Source organism: Bufo gargarizans, chromosome 5 (genome assembly GCF_014858855.1).
Source record: "Bufo gargarizans isolate SCDJY-AF-19 chromosome 5, ASM1485885v1, whole genome shotgun sequence".
In the NCBI taxonomy this organism is placed as follows: Eukaryota; Metazoa; Chordata; class Amphibia; order Anura; family Bufonidae; genus Bufo; species Bufo gargarizans.
The window spans coordinates 237,753,267-237,770,740 of record NC_058084.1 but is presented as its reverse complement, the minus strand read 5'-3'; the positions used below and the strand labels follow the sequence as shown (position 1 = coordinate 237,770,740).

The window sequence follows — 17,474 nt, the reverse complement described above, 5'->3', positions numbered from 1 at the left end:
CCTCAGGTACCGCACCTGAAGGGTTAACTCAACTGCAGCTGATCGCAGCTCCCTGTCACAGGTCGGGTGCCGGCTATTTGATTCCGGCACCCGCCTCCTATATTTGTATTATTTGTTACAGGTCAGTTTTCTTCATTGGTGGCGCATTTTGGTCGCCATCTGGAGCCCTGACCAAGGCTAATCAGACCTCAGGGTCTGATTAGCCTTAGGTCCATAGCAACCAGGACGCCTTTGTTAGGCATCCGGTTGCCATGGCAACGATCGGCCGCTGCAATCGCAGCAGCAGGGGCGCGATGGTAGAGAGAGGGAGCTCCCTCCTTCTCAACCACATGGATCTGGATGCCGCGCACCTGTTACAGTTACAGCTAACGCTCTCTGCTGATGGCATCGGCTCCGTTCCTGAGCTGCTGCCATCAATATCTGCACCACAAGGAGCGGAAGCATGGGGGGGGGCATTTGTTATATATTGGACAATGGGGCAGAAAGGAGTGGAGCATTTTAGGGGAGGCACTTTATTTCACTTTGACGTCACCGGACTGGAGGGGCGGAGCTTAGCACAATCTTGGCCAGGAGAGTTACTACCCCTCCTAGACTTTTGAATAATTAGGCTGTCAGTGACGTCACCGGGCTCCCAGAGCAGCGGAAGAGGACGCTTTCCTCCTCTGCAAGGGACCCGGTACGTCACTGACTGAAAGAAATCAGTTACTTCCTGCCATAAAGGTTTTGGGTAAAAAGGGTACTTAGAAACATGCTGAAAAGGTAGGACATGTGTGTATGTAAAGTGTGTGTATGTGCAATGCTATTAAACAATGGTCCCTAATCCCGGACAACCCCTTTAAGGGGTTTTCAGCTAGGGGGGTTGAAGTGGTTAAAGAGCCTCTTTCAGCATGATTAAGGGCTCTTTCATACCTGCGTTCTTTTCTTCCGGCATAGAGTTCCGTCGTCGGGGCTCTATGCCGGAAGAATCCTGATCAGGATTATCCCCATGCATTCTGAATGGAGAGAAATCCGTTCAGGATGCATCAGGATGTCTTCAGTTCCGGAGCGGAACGTTTTTTGGCCAGAGAAAAAATCCTGACCAAAAATCCTAAACACTTGCCGCAAGGCCGGCTCCGGAATTAATGCCCATTGAAAGGCATTAATCCGGATCCGGCCTTAAGCTAAGCGTCGTTTCGGCGCATTGCCGGATCAGACGTTTAGCGTCCCGGCAGCCATGGTAACCATTCAGAAAAAGCTAAAGTCCTGGCAGCCATGGTAAAGTGTAGTGGGGAGCGGGGAGCGGGGGAGCAGCATACTTACCGTCCGTGCGGCTCCCGGGGCGCTCCAGAGTGACGTCAGGGTGCCCCAAGCGCATGGATCACGTGATCGCATGGCACGTCATCCATGCGCATGGGGCGCTCTGATGTCACTCTGGAGTGCCCCGGGAGCCGCACGGACTGTAAGTATACCTCTCCCCCGCTCCCCACTACTACTATGGCAACCAGGACTTTAATAGCGTCCTGGCTGCCATAGTAACATTGAAAGCATTTTGAAGACGGGTCAGTCTTCAAATGCTTTCAGTTCACTTGCTTTTTTCCGTATCCGGCGTGTAATTCCGGCAAGTGGAGTACACGCCGGATCCGGACAACGCAAGTGTGAAAGAGGCCCAACCCTCTTAAGCCAGGTATACCACCTGGTAGGAATGATCATGCTGATTAAAAGGATACATTTCTTTAATGTTTATGTTAAACACCTGAAGAGATGCATTTTTAGCCACATGCAAATGAGCAGGTTGGAGCACCAGAGGGCAGCGCAGGCTCTGTACTCACCGCTTCCTGTTCTCCTGCAGGGCTCCGCAAGCTGGTCTGTGACCTGTGCACAGGACGTCAGCGCACTTACGCTGTGCTATATCGGGTCATAGCATAGTATCTCAGGAATGGCAGTGGCGTCTTGTTTTTTTGGGAGGTCTGTTACATGGTCTAATGAAAAATAGGTGCGTCTTATGGGCAGCTACATCTTATAGGGCAAAAAATACAGCAATACATATTGAAGCCCGTTGCCATATTGAGGACCGCATTTGCGGATCCGCAATACACGGGCACCGTTCCGTGGCCATTCCGCATCCCGAATGCAGACCCATTCATTTCAATGGGTCCACAAATCCAGAGATGCGGAACGGAATAACGGAGCGGAACAGGACGGAAGCACTATGGAGTGCTTTCTGGGGTTCCATGCTTCCGCACGGCAAAAAGATAGAACTTGCTCTCTTTTTGCGGGACGGAAGGATCACTGGCCCATTCAAGTGAATATGGTCTGCGATCCCCATGCGCCTACCCCATGGACTGTGCATTGCGGATCGCAATTTGCAGTCCACAGCACGGGCTTCAAACGGTCGTGTGAACGAGCCCTATATATACACACACACACAGACAAAAAATTACCATAAATTTGACATGCAGCTGTCTGAAGGTTCTGAAGCAGTTCTTTGTTTGATCGAGCTGCAGCAATATAAATAGTATCAATAATAAGGGCAGAAAGTTGATGATTTCTTGCACCAAGATGAACAAGCTGTATTGGGAGACTTGCAAGCCAGCGAGATAACACTTTACTTCGACTTCTGAAAAAAAAAATTTGGGTAGTATTATAAAAAATTGACAATTCAATGGTTTAGAGGTTCGCAACCTAATATAAAAGTTATTTGACATTCCCTAACATTAGCAGAAAAAACAACTTGCTTCTACTATTGAAAAGCGGGCAAAAGGAAAATATCATCCCCATAGTAAACTATGAAATTGAAAACCAAACTTTAAGGGTCCATTCACACGTCTGCAAGTGTTTTGCGGTCCGTAAATTGCAGATACGCAACACACAAACACTGGCCATGTGCGTTCCGCATTTTGCGAACTGCACATGGCCGGCACTTTAATAGAAGTGCCTTTCTAGTCAGTGTCTGCGGACAAGAATAGGACAATTCTATTTTTTTGCAGAACAGAAGTGCGAATGCAGACAGCACAGTGTGCTGTCCACATCTTTTCCTGCCTCATTTAAAATGAATGGGTCCGGATCCATTTTGCAGACATGTGACTGGACCCTAATCATGTATTTTATTAGTATACATTTTGCTAATGCAGAATACATCCAGTCGTGTGCATGAGACCTTAAAAAAAAAAAAAATTGATAGAGATTATATATATATATATATATATATATATATATATATATATATATATATATATATATATATATATACACATACATACACACAAACATCTATATACACATCTATATACATACACACACACACACACACACATCTCCTCCTCACAGCAACAGTTTATGTTTGGAAAGCAAATACAACAGTTAAGTTTGAGGATGGAGGCCTCATGGCACTTCAATCCAGTGGTTGCGGAGGGACACACTGCCCTAACTTCTGGTGTAATGGTCTGGGGAGCCATTGTATATGACAGTTGTTCACCCCTAGTAACGACACGAGGTACAATAACATCTCAACAACATGTTTGTGACATCCTGTAACCACATGCATTGCGTCTCAGGGCACGGCTTCCAACTGGCATTTTTTCTAATGCTAGTTTTAATGCTCGCCGACACACAGCAAGGGTTTCCCAGGAATGTCTCAGTGGCCTGCCTAGTCGCCAGATTTATCACCAGTCCAGCTTTAGCCAAATTTTCCAGGGCCAATCACATTTCAGTGAAAAATTTCTAAGACATGTTCTCAGAGTTCTTAGCTAGATGTTATAACTTGTTTTTGCTGGCCAGGAGAATGGCAGTAACCAGACCCTTTTCCTTTAAAATTAACCTTCCAGTTTCCATGCCATCAACCAGACACTTGGAGGCTGAGGATGAAGAATTGGACAGATCAAGTCTGTTTGGGAGGAACCAGTACTGATCCACTGAGAGATTCGTGAGGCAAGAGAACCTCTCTTTTTTTTTTTACCAGAATGGGGACTATACATGCCATGTCTTCTCTGATTTTCTTCAACACACTGGTGGTATTGGGCCCTTTAAACATCAGAATTCTATAATTTATTCTGGTTTTCAATAGCTCCAACCGGTAGAATATAATTCTTGATAGGAGCGTAAGATGATGCCAGTTTCTTTTTCATACAGAACACTTTTTATCGCAAATTTTTATAGTAGAAATCTAGAGAAGTTCTCCACACTGGAAACATAATACAACAGAACATCTATCAGTAAAGGAACTCTAAGCACAGCTTCAAAAAGATTAACTCATGCACAATGTACCAGGATGGCAGGTTCTAGAGTAGCTTCTGTCTTTGAATTGTACGCTAATGGAGCACCAAGTTCCAGATGAAGGATCAACTGACAACTGTCTCGAAGGGGTACTTTTTGGGTTGTAGGACGCCAGCCTCTTCACCTCAGACGCTGCGCTTGGCATCCTGGGGAACTTCAATCAATGCAAGTGACGCCGCATGAAACGGAAAGTCACATGCGTGTCAAAGCTTGTGCGCCAGAATAATGGGCCCCAGGGATGTTGCAATGGTCATTCTGCTCAGTGGAATTTACACCTGCTGCAAGGGCATCTGCATTCCCTCCAAAGAGGTTCCAGCACATCTGGAGCTGTACTCAAAGGGAGGAATGTGGAGTAAGCGCCATGAAGCCTTATGCCTCCCAGGAAACCCTTTCCTAACATCGCAGGGAACCCAACTCACAGCCCTAAATTTAGGAGTGCTGCAATCTTCAGCCCCCTTGTGGGACCCAACCAGACTGTCCCCTCCAGATGGACAGAAAATCTGCACTGAAGTGTCCTGCTTTTATTCTTCCAGGTTTCTTCTCAAGCGGTTGGAATGGGGCCAGAATGTGCTGTCCACAGCCGCACTTCCGGATCCACAAAATAATGAAAATAAACATGTCCTATTTTTGTCGGCCATGTGCGGATCCGCAAAACATATACAGACGTATAAATGGACCCCAAGTTTGACAATTTTTTAAATAAATGGCAGTTATGAGTCATACATTCAGTAAACCGTAAATAGGGCCACTGAAAAATACTGCGCCCACAAAGAAAAAAAAAAGCAGTCATACTACTAGAGTAACTAAAAAAACAAAAAGCAAGGATGTTGGCATGCAAAGAAGCTAAACAGAAAAAAAGTTTAATTTAAAACGGTCACCATAGTGCTATATATTTTTCTAACTGAAAATACTTAACTGAACAAGCAATTTGCTTTACTGTCGGCCCATGCGAATTGCTGCGGTTTAAATTATTTTTTTTTTTTTTCTTTCACACAAGCGTTCAGCAGGGAACAAACTGCTAGAGCTCCCTGGGTGTAGCATTGGCAGACACTGCCTGAATGCCTGCCGGTCCAATTAAGTATAATGGAGACTGGCAGATATGCAGAGAATCGACCAGACGAAAGCTGCCCTCCTGCGGTCGGGTTGCTGCCATGTTTCTACCTGTCCCCATTATACTAAATGTGATACTAGCCTAAGGTTGCTGTCACACACGGCTTTTTGTGCCAGTTTTCAAGTGAAAGCTATAAATGGACACCACAGGAAGGAGAAGGCCTTTCTTTATATTTCTTACTTCTTTCCAAGACAAACAGAAGAAGAAATTGCTGATGAAACAGAAGCTCATGGAGTGCAAATCCGCTCACCATATTTGGTTGTGCAGCATGGCACAAAATACAGGACGGCAGAAATAATTTATTTGGTCTTGCCAATGACTGCTGCCCAGGGTCGGGCACCAGGAGCACCACAGGGTCTGATGCACAATCCAACATTTAAAACCCACTTTTTCACTAACCAATAGAAACAATTGAGGTTCATCGAATCCCAATTAATTTAACAATTATCTATACTACAACTTTCCAAGGACCATGTACACTACATGCAATCATCATGTCATTTTGCAGTCATCGTACACTAGCCATCTGTCAATATACATTCTGGGAATGTGTAGGATATGTATATTTTAGGCAACATTCATATATTTATTTTCAAGGCATCTAACAAGTCATTCTAACAACTGATTACACCCATTCATGCATTAACAAAGCTTTCCATGAGTAAAACAGGCAAACTGAGGACCTTTCACATGCAAATAACACTTACTCATCCCCCAACAACAGTCTTGTAATATGTGCTATGCAGAGTTCTAATCAGTAATAGAGTGCCTGTGCATGTATGATACCACAGAGAGTGCTCGCAAGGGGATTTATAGGAAACCTGTTGAATGGGGCTGCCGCTGAATTGTGGAAGTAGCCATCTGTGGCAGCCCCCCGGGACCCCCGCCGATCAGCTGTTTGAGAAGGCAGTGGCGCTCCAGCAGTGCCACGACCTTCTCACTGTTTAACGCTGGCCGAGTGACGCCGCGACTGGTATCAACTAGCGTGGGCAGGCTAAGTTCACGCTAGTTTATACTAGTCATGATGTCAGTGGGCCGGCGGTAAACAGTGAGAAGGCAGCAGCGCTGCTATAGCGCCGCTGCCTTCTCAAACAGCTGATCGGCGGGGGCCCCCAGAGGATAGATCATCAGTTAAAACAAAGTGCAGAACCCCTTTAAAGGGGTTGTCTGCTTTATTTATATTGATCTATCGTCTTAAGGCAGGTCATCAATATCAGATCCGTGGGGGAGCTGATCAGCTGTTTGAAAAGAAGGCCACGCTCGTGCCTCTTTAATTCAGGATACTCTGAAATTGCAAAAGGCTCACAATAGCTCCGCAGCCAGTAATCTTACCTTCCCTGGTTCAAACACATATCTTCTTCTTTTAAGTAAACCTTGTTAAAAAACATTAGAAGCATGGTACGAACAGGCAACTGAAGGTCTCTCTGCTGATACATCATGTACACAGCCTGAATCAACTTTTCTGTAGCCACTAAAATATACAACAGGTAACATCAATTAACTAAAACAAAATGACAAGAACAGGATGCAATTTTACCATGAGGTCTTACATAAACACTTCAAAAGTATAAACTGGCTACCTGACAGCTTTTTCATGAAAAATGCTAAAGAACACCAGGGAAGCCACACACTGACTGAAGTCAAGTTCTTGCTGTAACGACTGGAGTGAAGAAAACACAGATCCTGGACACTTAACCCCTAAATGCCATGGTCGGGCAACTGGCTATAGGCAATTAGACTAAGGCCTCTTTCACACGGGCGTCATTTTTTTTGCCCGGATAAGAGCCGGGTGCGTTGCGGGAAAATGCGCGATTTTTTCTGCACAAGTGCAAAACATTGTCATGCGTTGCACTCGCGTGAGAAAAATCGCGCATGTTTGGTACCCAAACCCGAACTTCTTCATAGAAGTTCGGGCTTGGGATTGATGTTCTGAAGATTGTATTATTTTCCCTTATAACATGGTTATAAGGGAAAATAATAGCATTCTGAATACAGAATGCATAGTAAACCAGCGCTAGAGGGGTTAAAAAAAATAATAATTTAACTCACCTTAGTCCACTTGTTCGCGAAGCCCGGCATCTCCTTGTGTCTCCGCTGCTGATGAACAGGACCTGGGGTGAGCTGCTCCATTAAATATCGGTTATGGACCTTATTTATCATGTGACGTACCATGTGATGACCGGAGTGATGTCATCAAAGGTCCTTAACCGATATTTAATGGAGCAGCTCACCCCAGGTCCTGTTCATCAGCAGCGGAGACACAAGGAGATGCCAGCTTCGCGAGCAAGTGGACTAAGGTGAGTTAAAAAAAAAATTTATTTTTTTTTATTTTTTTTTAACCCCTCTAGCGCTGTTTTACTATGCATTCTGTATTCAGAATGCTATTATTTTCCCTTATAACCATGTTATAAGGGAAAATAATAATGATCGGGTCTCCATCCCGATGGTCTCCTAGCAACCATGCGTGCAAATCGCACGGCATCCGTACTTGCTTGCGGATGCCATCCGATTTTCACGCACCCCATTCACTTCTATGGGGCCTGCGTCACGTCAAAATCGGAAAATATAGAGCATGCTGCGATTTCAACTGAACGCACAAGTGATGCGTTAAAAACATCGCTCATGTGCACAGCCCCATAGAAATGAATGGGTCAGGATTTAGTGCGGGTGCCATACGTTCGCCGCACGGATCGCACCCGCACGGAAAAGTCGCCCGTGTGAAAGGGGCCTAAGGGAGGGGATGCTCTGTCACAGTGGGCCCCCAGCAAACTTACATGGTGCCTATTCATGGTGAAAGGAGCCAGGGGCCTAACAAAAGGCCTCCAGAACGATATGCCTATTAGGCTGTGCCACAGGCATGGCCTAATGAACTGCCTGTCACTGTTACGGTGATGATATAATGCAATGTGAGGTTGTCAAGTAGGACTAAAATAATGAACTTAAGGTTAAAAAGTGTACTAAAAAAAAAAAATACACAATTTTTTTTCCACGCAGTTCACATAGTTGTATTAGGGCTTATTGTTTGCGGGACAAGTTGTACTTTATAAAGCTACTATTTAATATGGCATGTAGTGGGAAGAGAGAAAAAAGAAATTCCAAATGGGGTGGAATTGGAAAAAAATAAAAATTCTGCCACCATTTTTACAGGTTTTGTTCCCACTGCGTTCTCTTTGCGGCAAAACTGACCTGTGCCCTTCATTCTCTGGGTCAGTACGATTACAATACCACATATGTATTTAAAAAATAATAATATTTATGTCTAAATTGTGTAAAAATAAATAGGAAGAAACAGCAATGCTGCAACTGAGTTTAAACGTAAATTTCGCAGCCATGGCGAGAGAGTGTTGCAAAGGCAGGGGCATTGGCCCCAGTAAAAAAAAATAAAAAAATTTAAGTTGAGGCCTGTGCATGGTCATAACTTACATGCCTCCTCTGGCACCAAGGCCCAAATTAAGGCCAGCAATATAGACACCGGCCTTGATAAAACAGGGTCATTTTTTTTTCTTCTTTATAGCGTTTACCATATAGGAACATGATAGTTGTGTAGTGCAATACAGATGCGGCAATACCAAATATATGAAGGGCATTTAATTTCTGCCATTTTTTATTTATTGAAAAGCTCTTTATGTTGGAGATTTTTTTTATTCAACAAAACTAACTTTTTTTGAAACCATTTACTAGTCCCACTGTATAATGCACTGTGCAGCCTTTGCGTACAGTGTGTTATACTGTCCGTGCTATACTGACAGGCACCATCAGTTAATAAAGGTTTATCAGTTTTATGTACCCCAAAATAGTGGCATAAAAAAAAAATTCTTGTCCCACAAAAAATAAGCTCTTATATGGTTACATAAGATGGTAGAAAAAATTTATAAATTATTGCGTCACTAAAGTCCCCGCCACTCTGGACCTCCACACTGACTCCCGAATCTCCCCCTTCTTTTCCAAGGTTTGTCTTCTTCCTCCTAGGCATGTTCACCTGATTCTCCTCAGCCAAACGTTTGCTTCAGTGGTGATGTGTCACTTGTGGACACATCACTGCCCCCAGACTGGTAAATGGAGATACGGAAGCCAGCGCAGAGGTCCGGAGCAGTGGGGAACAGGTAAACACGATTCTTTCAGTATTCCCATTTAAAGCGTACCTACTCTTAAACTTTGCATTAATCAATAGAAGTGTGTGTACATGAGGAATAACACCATTTCTAGCCATTACATGACTTGTATTGGGTCTTTTTGTTAGCAGTTTTCCCCTGTGCATGTTAATTGTCTAGTTTGCAGTTAACCCAGAATTGGTGGGTGCAGACTAGCTGCTATCCACTACACACAGAAAGCACAGGAGAATCGGCTTCCTGATCTTTTCTACTCATTCAGAAACAACCCTAAAATCGTGAAGGACATTACAGAGAAGTACTGACCTTTATGGTTGTTAATAAAGCACTTGGGCTGAGATATAAACTTCCTATTTAGCTGCAGCATTCTCTTTGTATCTCAACTCCTGATCACTCCTCCCTTCTCCATAGATTTGTATTGATGTGTATAATTTGATACTTCTGTGAGCTGCCCAGTAATAAAGGGATTCAAAGCAAACTCCAAGGAGAAATTTAATAAGTAGACACTATCTAGTGATTTAGAGATTTTTGTATTCTGGGTTAACTGTATTTTTTAAATTTGCAAATAGACAAGAAAACTAATTACTAAAAGGGAATGTGTCACCTATTAAACCATTTTTATACACAAAAAGCTGTGGTTCACCTGAATAAAGCACCGTATTTCTGTTGTTGATCAGTTAGGATGTTTTTTTGTTAACATTCAAATTAGGACTTTGGTGCCATGAAAGTGTCACCATTGCTCTTGTTGCATCAAAGCTCCACTCCTTTCTGTGGACTCAGATCAACAAAAGAAAAACTGAATTCAGACTCCCTTTAAAATGGGTTCCCTAATTTGTGTCGTGTGAATGGGCCCTTATAGTTTATCCTAGGCATTTCATCAGCTTAAGCTTAAAGGGGTATTCCTATCTCAGACAATAGGGGCAAATCGCTAAGATATGCCCCCATTGTCTGATAGGTGCGGGTCCCGAACCTACAACGAGAACAAAGCAGGGAGCGCTGTGGCTGGAGGACCCCGGATTTCTCGGCTATTTTCGGCTGCCCCATAGAAATGAATGAAGGGCGGCTGCGCATGCGCAGGGCGCCCTCAGTTTATTTCCGAGGCTCTGTTCTCATTGTAGGTGCGGGTCCCAGCATCAGACAGGTGGGACACTCACCTACCATAGCGATATACCCCTATTGTCTGAGATGGGGAAAACCCCTTTAAATGCAATGAGAGAAAGGAAAACACACTATTCTCACCTCTGTTTTTCTCAATATATAACAGTCTGTTTGTTACTTCCAGAAGTCTTTTTAACTGCTTGGTGTTCAGCTTCCATCCGCTCGCCAACTTTTCCGTAACAAATATTCTTATCATAGTCAGCCATCCTGAATCCTCATGAAGTGTTGAGGAATTTGCCAAGGACACCATTATATCACACAGTGTTAAATTTAGTAATAGATGATCCAGACCATTATGGGAAAGAGATCCATCTTTGTTACTTAAGGGAAAAAAAATAAAAAATTATAAGTGAGAAAGGATGTGATGGAAAAGATGCCCCAGAATTATATTAACTGATCGTGGTTGAATACAAATCTATAGCCTATTAAGCCAATCACTGACCACAGCGGTGGCCTGGCTTAACCAGTAATTTTCTCATTGGTCTTTCCTGTATTTTGAGAGGGAACAGGAAATAGAGACTGGCATTAGCATGGGAATGTTTTTTTTTTTTTGTTTGTTTTTTTTTAAAAGAAATTACTGTATTTTCCGCTTTACAAGACGTACTTTGTCCCACCAAAAGTGGAGGAAAAAAGGCAGTTCATCTTATAAAGCGAATAGTGCAATCTTACATGGTCGGCACATCGCCAGCCGTACTGTGCTGCACAGTCAAAGCAGCCTGTGGATGTATCAGTTACACATGTTGTAGCTAGGACCACTATCTAGTGCCAGTCAGAAACTCCATCTTGGGAGAGAGGGGGTGGGGGCAGGGGCGGTTTGAGGAGGAATGGGGTACCTGGAGGCCAGAACTGCACAGGACTGGCAGAGGGCCCGGCACAGTCAATGTACGTCATTAAGTCGGCAGCATCAGCTCACTCACTTGTCACGCTCTTCCCACGTTCATTAATGAAGTAAGCAAAGTGCTACTGACTGACGTGTGTGAGTACTGCTACAGGTTAGAATAGTTTATCAAAGCAGCACCATTGCTAGGGGATGAACTGAATAGACTTTACATGTGATGGCAGCTCTGACTGAGGCCCAGGATAATGGGTCACCAATGACTAACACACAGACATGAGCGGAGACGTTACTGTAATACAGGAGTAAAGGAGGAGACACTAGTGACTGAAACAGAGACATCCGGGAAAACCAATACTATCATAAGGTGCCATACATGTGTAATGCGCAGATCCCCCCATAATAGCGTGTCATCCACAGATCCTCATTAGTTCAAAACCCACCAAAAGCAAACCATTTGGTTCAAAATATTGTTGTTGCTTATTTTCCTCCTCAAAATCCTAGGTGTGTCTTATAATGCACATCTTATAAAGCGAAAAATATGGTACATTTTATTATTTTACACCATTCTGAGGTTTTCCATAAAAAAATAAAAATAAAATTTAAATGGTCATTTAACAGAGGCCTTCGAGAGAATATTTAACGAAATAAGGGATTCAGGCAAACATATCTGGTCTGCCAGGCAAGCTAATAGTAATTTTGACAACACATATGGACATATGATTTAAAATATGTTAACATGCTGCAATTAATGTGCAATGTAAATCCCTGAAATCTAATGAAACAAACAGTAAGTTTACATCAACTATAGGATCTAAAGTAGTGCTTGACTGTTTGTGAACCCTTCAGCATTTCCTAAATTTCTTAATGAATTTGACCTAAATCTACATCAGATATTCACACAAGTCCTAACAGTAGATAAAAATAACAAAATCAAACAAAAGATTCAAAAGTATTAGACTACAGGTGGATTAACACATGCCGATGAGCAGCAGATTGTCAGTAAGGAAGATATCCTTCCCGAGTCAGCTGCTCGCTGAGGTGAAGCTCTGCATTTACATGCAGTGTTCACCTCCACAGTATGAGGACAAGAGAACACTATTGTGACCGCTCATCCTCATACAGCTGCACTGTTTATGGGCAGATCACTGTTTAGACAGCACGATCTACTGCCCAGAAACAATAATTTAGGGGCCTGCATGAACGACAGTTTCACTCGTTCATCAAGTGATCGGCTTTACCTTTAGACGGGTAGATTGTGTAAATATACCATGGCACGAACAAAGGAGGAGATATCCAAGGACCTAAGACTTGTTGATGTGTATCAGGCTGAAAAAGGTTATAAAACCATCTCTAAAAAAAGGTTTGGACTCCAACAATCCAGTCAGAAAGATGCACAAATGGGAGGAAATTGAAGACTATTAACCTCCTCCCCAGGAGTGGTTGACTAACAAAAGATTACAGAAATGTTTGTAACAGATGAGCAAATGTCTAAAAAATTTGGTTGGTTAGACGAATTTTCCAAAAAGATTCGATCCAAACTTATTGTGGCGAATTGCTTTAATGGGGTTCTGCACTTTCATAACTGATAATCTATCCTCTGGATAGATCATCAGCATCTGATCAGCAGGGGTCTGACACCCAGGACCGCCGCTGATCAGTGTTTGCGAAGGCAGTGGCGCTCCAGCAGCGCTACGGCCTTCTCACTGTTTACCGCCGTCCCAGTGACGTGAATGGAGCTTAGCTGAGCCCACGCTAGTTGATACTAGTCGTGACGTCACTGGGTCGGCGGTAAACAGTGAGAAGGCAGCGGCGTGCCGCTGCCTTCTCAAACAGCTGATCCATCAGTATTGCTAAAGCCAAAAATATAGGAGAGGATCCAAAACAGAGATGACACATGAATGGAATATCTGTCTGTGTTTTGGCTACCAAGTCATAAATCAATTCTGATGCAAAATAGGGACCATGTCATGCAGGCCTTACAGCGGCTACACAGACAGGATCCGTTGTGCGTCTCATTTTTTCTTCCTTCAAAAATATCAGAAGGATCAAATAAATGATGATGTCAACCAGACCAAAAAGGCAAAACAGTGGCCCAATCATGGAGTGGGAAGGGTGGGAACAGCATGAGAAGTCCACAGAGTGGCCAAATGACCGAGTGGTCAGGTAGCAGCAGCATGAGGAGACCACAAAGTGGTGAAGTGGCAGCAGCATGAGGAGACCACAAAGTGGCCCAGAGGCATAGTGTTGAGGTGGTAGCAGCATGACAGTATTGAGATGGCGGCAGCAGGATGAAGTGTTGAGGTAGTAGCAGCAGCAGTGCTCCAAATGGTGACAAAAATGGTCGCCAACGCGACTTAGAATTGCAAAATGGCGACAAGACTTTGTAGTCTTGTCGCCATTTGTGCCTAGACCCTCTGCTGCTTTGCCTCTAAGAAAAAAAGGCTTTCATCCAGCAGAGACATGATGCAGACGTCTGCTGGGTGAAGATCCGCCCCTCACACTACCCGTCAGAGAGTGGGCATGGCTTGGGTTCCCACATATTGTGCTCCCGCTTCCAGCAGTCTGGTAAGTTTGGAGTAGTCTTTCACCTCACCCTGACTGGCTAGTAATTTTCCCACCCATCGCTCACCGCCCCTTCACGTGTATTCGCTGCTGCGCGAAAGCTCATTTCTATTAGGTGGTTGTGAGTCTCCTCCTGTGTCCTGCTCGCTGATTGGCTTGTGAGTGTGGTGGGCGGAAGAGTCGCCTGTGTGTTGTCCCGGCTGGCGTGCACATAGATCCAGAGAAGGGAACTGGCCATGTTATGTGCTGGGTGAGTATTTGCTCTGCGACAACTTTGCAAATAAAAGTTACATGTTCTTGTTAAGGGACGTGATTATAGTGGCCTACATGGTGTATATTGATGTTGGCCAGTCCAGACAAACCTTTATCTTCAAAATGGAACTCCCTTTTAAACTCCTCTTGCCACACTGCATCAAATTGAAGATGTCTGCTTGCTGTCGGTGAATGCAGACGCTCATGCTTACATCCAAAACCTGCAATCCAGTGGTAAACGCCATGCTTTATCTACACTGATACATTGTAACGGAACCTCAGCTGTAATAAGTAGAAGGTTAAGATAGTTTTCAGTGTCCCAGTGGCTGACTGCAAGCAAAAAGAGTTTGAAAATAGTGAGGTATAACACAGTGAATAAACGCATATGTACAGAGGCTGAAAACCCATCCTGGTGACAGCTGTGGGTTTGTTACAATGTGTCAGTGTAGCTTGGTATCACAGCGCCTCTTAGTGGCTAAAAAGGTTAAAGAGGAGAACATAGCATCCAAATCAAAATTATGTGCTTTAGGGTTCATACAAACGACCATATATATTTTGTGGTCCGCAAAAAATATGGTTGACATCTGTGTGCATTCCGTATTTTGCGGAACGGAACAGCTGGCCACTAACAGAACAGTACTATCCATGTTTGTAATGCAGACAAATATAGGACACGTTCTATTTTTTTGCCGGAACGGAAATACGGAAATGGAATGCACACGGAGTAACTTCTGTTTTTTTGCAGACCCATTGAAGTGAATGTTTTTGCATACTATCCTCAAAAAAAAAAAAATATGAACGGGCACAGAAAGAAAATATATGTTTGTGTCAAGAAAAGTTTTTGTTTGGATGAGATTCTCGAAAAACCAGACAAGCAGTGGAAGCCTGCAAGCGAATAAGCCAGGACTCAGCACCTAGGGATTACCAATACAAATTTGGCTAGTCTAACAGGTCATGGAAATGAGTGTACAACCCCTTTAACCACCTCTGGACCGCCTAACGCACGGATGCGTCCGGAAGGTGGTTGATCTACTCCTCCTGGACGCATCAGTGCGTCATCTCGCGATAGCTGAGATTTCCTGTGAACGCGCGCGCTCACAGGAACGGAAGGTAAGCGAGTGGATCTCCAGGCTGCCAGCAGCGATCGCTCTGTCGCTGGCAGGCTGGAGATGTGATTTTTTTTTAACCCCTAACAGGTATATTAGATGCTGTTTTGATAACAGCGTCTAATATACCTGGTCCTCTGGTGGTCCCTTTTGTTTGGATCGACCACCAGAGGACACAGGCAGCTCTGTAAAGTACCACAAAACACTACACTACACCCCCCCCCCTTTCCCGGTCACTTATTAACCCTTTATGAACCACTGATCATCCCTTATAGACTCCCTGATCACCCCCCTGTAAGGCTCCATTCAGAGGTCTGTGCATGTGTTTTGCGGATCCATAAAAATCATACAGACCTCTGAATGGAGCCTTACAGGGGGGTGATCACCCATATACACTCCCTGATCACCTCAGTCATTGATCACCCCCCTGTAAGGCTCCATTCAGACATCCGTATGATTTTTACGGATCCACTGATGCATGGATCGGATCCGCAAAACACATGCGGACCTCTGAATGGAGCCTTACAGGGGGGTGATCAATGACAAGGGGGTGATCACGCATATAGACTTCCTGATCACTTCCCTGTCATTGATCACCCCCCCTGTCATTGATCACCCCCCCTGTCATTGATCACCCCCCCCTGTCATTGATTACCCCCCCTGTCATTGATTACCCATTACCCCCCCTGTCATTGATTACCCCCCCTGTCATTGATTACCCCCCCCCCCTGTCATTGATTACCCCCCTGTCTTGATTAACCCCCCCCCTGTCATTGATTACCCCCCCCCCCCCCGTCATTGATTTACCCCCCCCCCGTCATTGATTACCCCCCCCCTGTCATTGATTACCCCCCCCCGTCATTGATTACCCCCCTGTCATTGATTAACCCCCCCCCCTGTCATTGATTACCCCCCCCCCTGTCATTGATTACCCCCCCTGTCAGGCTCCATTCAGAGGTCCGCATGTGTTTTGCGGATCCGATCCATGTATCCGTAAAAAAAAAATCATACGGACGTCTGAATGGAGCCTTACAGGGGGGTGATCAGTGACAGGGGGGTGATTACCCCATATAGACTCCCTGATCACCCCCCTGTCATTGATCACCCCCTGTAAGGCTCCATTCAGACTTTTTTTGGGCCCAAGTTAGCGGAAATTTTTTGTTTGTTTTTGTTTTTTCTTACTAAGTCTCATATTCCACTAACTTGTGTCAAAAAATAAAATCTCACATGAACTCACCATACCCCTCACGGAATCCAAATGCGTAAAAATTTTTAGACCTTTATATTCCAGACTTCTTCTCACGCTTTAGGGCCCTAAAATGCCAGGGCAGTGTAAATACCCCACATGTGATCCCATTTTGGAAAGAAGACACCCCAAGGTATTCTGTGAGGGGCATATTGAGTCCATGAAAGATTGCAATTTTTGTCCCAAGTTAGCGGAAAGGGAGACTTTGCGAGAAAAAAAAAAAAAAAAAATCAATTTCCGCTAACTTGTGCCAAAAAAAAAATAAAAAATTCTAGGAACTCGCCATGTTCCTCACGGAATACCTTGGGGTGTCTTCTTTCCAAAATGGGGTCACATGTGGGGTATTTATACTGCCCTGGCATGTTAGGGGCCCGAAAGCGTGAGAAGAAGTCTGGGATCCAAATGTCTAAAAATGCCCTCCTAAAAGGAATTTGGGCACCTTTGCGCATCTAGGCTGCAAAAAAGTGTCACACATGTGGTATCGCCGTACTCAGGAGAAGTTGGGGAATGTGTTTTGGGGTGTCATTTTACATATACCCATGCTGGGTGAGAAAAATATCTTGGTCAAATGCCAACTTTGTATAAAAAAAAATGGGAAAAGTTGCTGGTCAATACACAATGTTATATGACAACGGGAGCTCGGGCCTCTCGCTGCGACTCCTACTGCTGCATGTGACAAACATTTTGCCCACTGCCCGTTCCCTTTGAAGAGCCTGTCACTACTGTATAATAAAAGAATGAAATTAAAATACCGCCCAAAAAAGGCTGTAGTACAATGTTACTTCACGTTACTGAACGGCAATTAAGATATTAACCCCTGATCACCCCCCTGTAAGGCTCT

At 44.2% G+C, this 17,474-nt stretch overlaps 1 protein-coding gene across 1 annotated transcript in view; it reads right to left on the bottom strand.

The window, feature by feature from the left end:
• TEX10 (testis expressed 10) overlaps window positions 1-17,474 on the bottom strand; it is a 184,509-nt gene that overhangs the window by 113,079 nt on the left and 53,956 nt on the right. The window contains exons 5-7 of the mRNA XM_044295097.1: window positions 10,711-10,949; window positions 6,695-6,833; window positions 2,421-2,596 (exon numbers count right to left, since the gene is read on the bottom strand). Of these exons, the coding sequence (XP_044151032.1) occupies window positions 2,421-2,596; window positions 6,695-6,833; window positions 10,711-10,949 (554 nt within the window). The remainder of the gene's footprint in view (window positions 1-2,420; window positions 2,597-6,694; window positions 6,834-10,710; window positions 10,950-17,474) is intronic.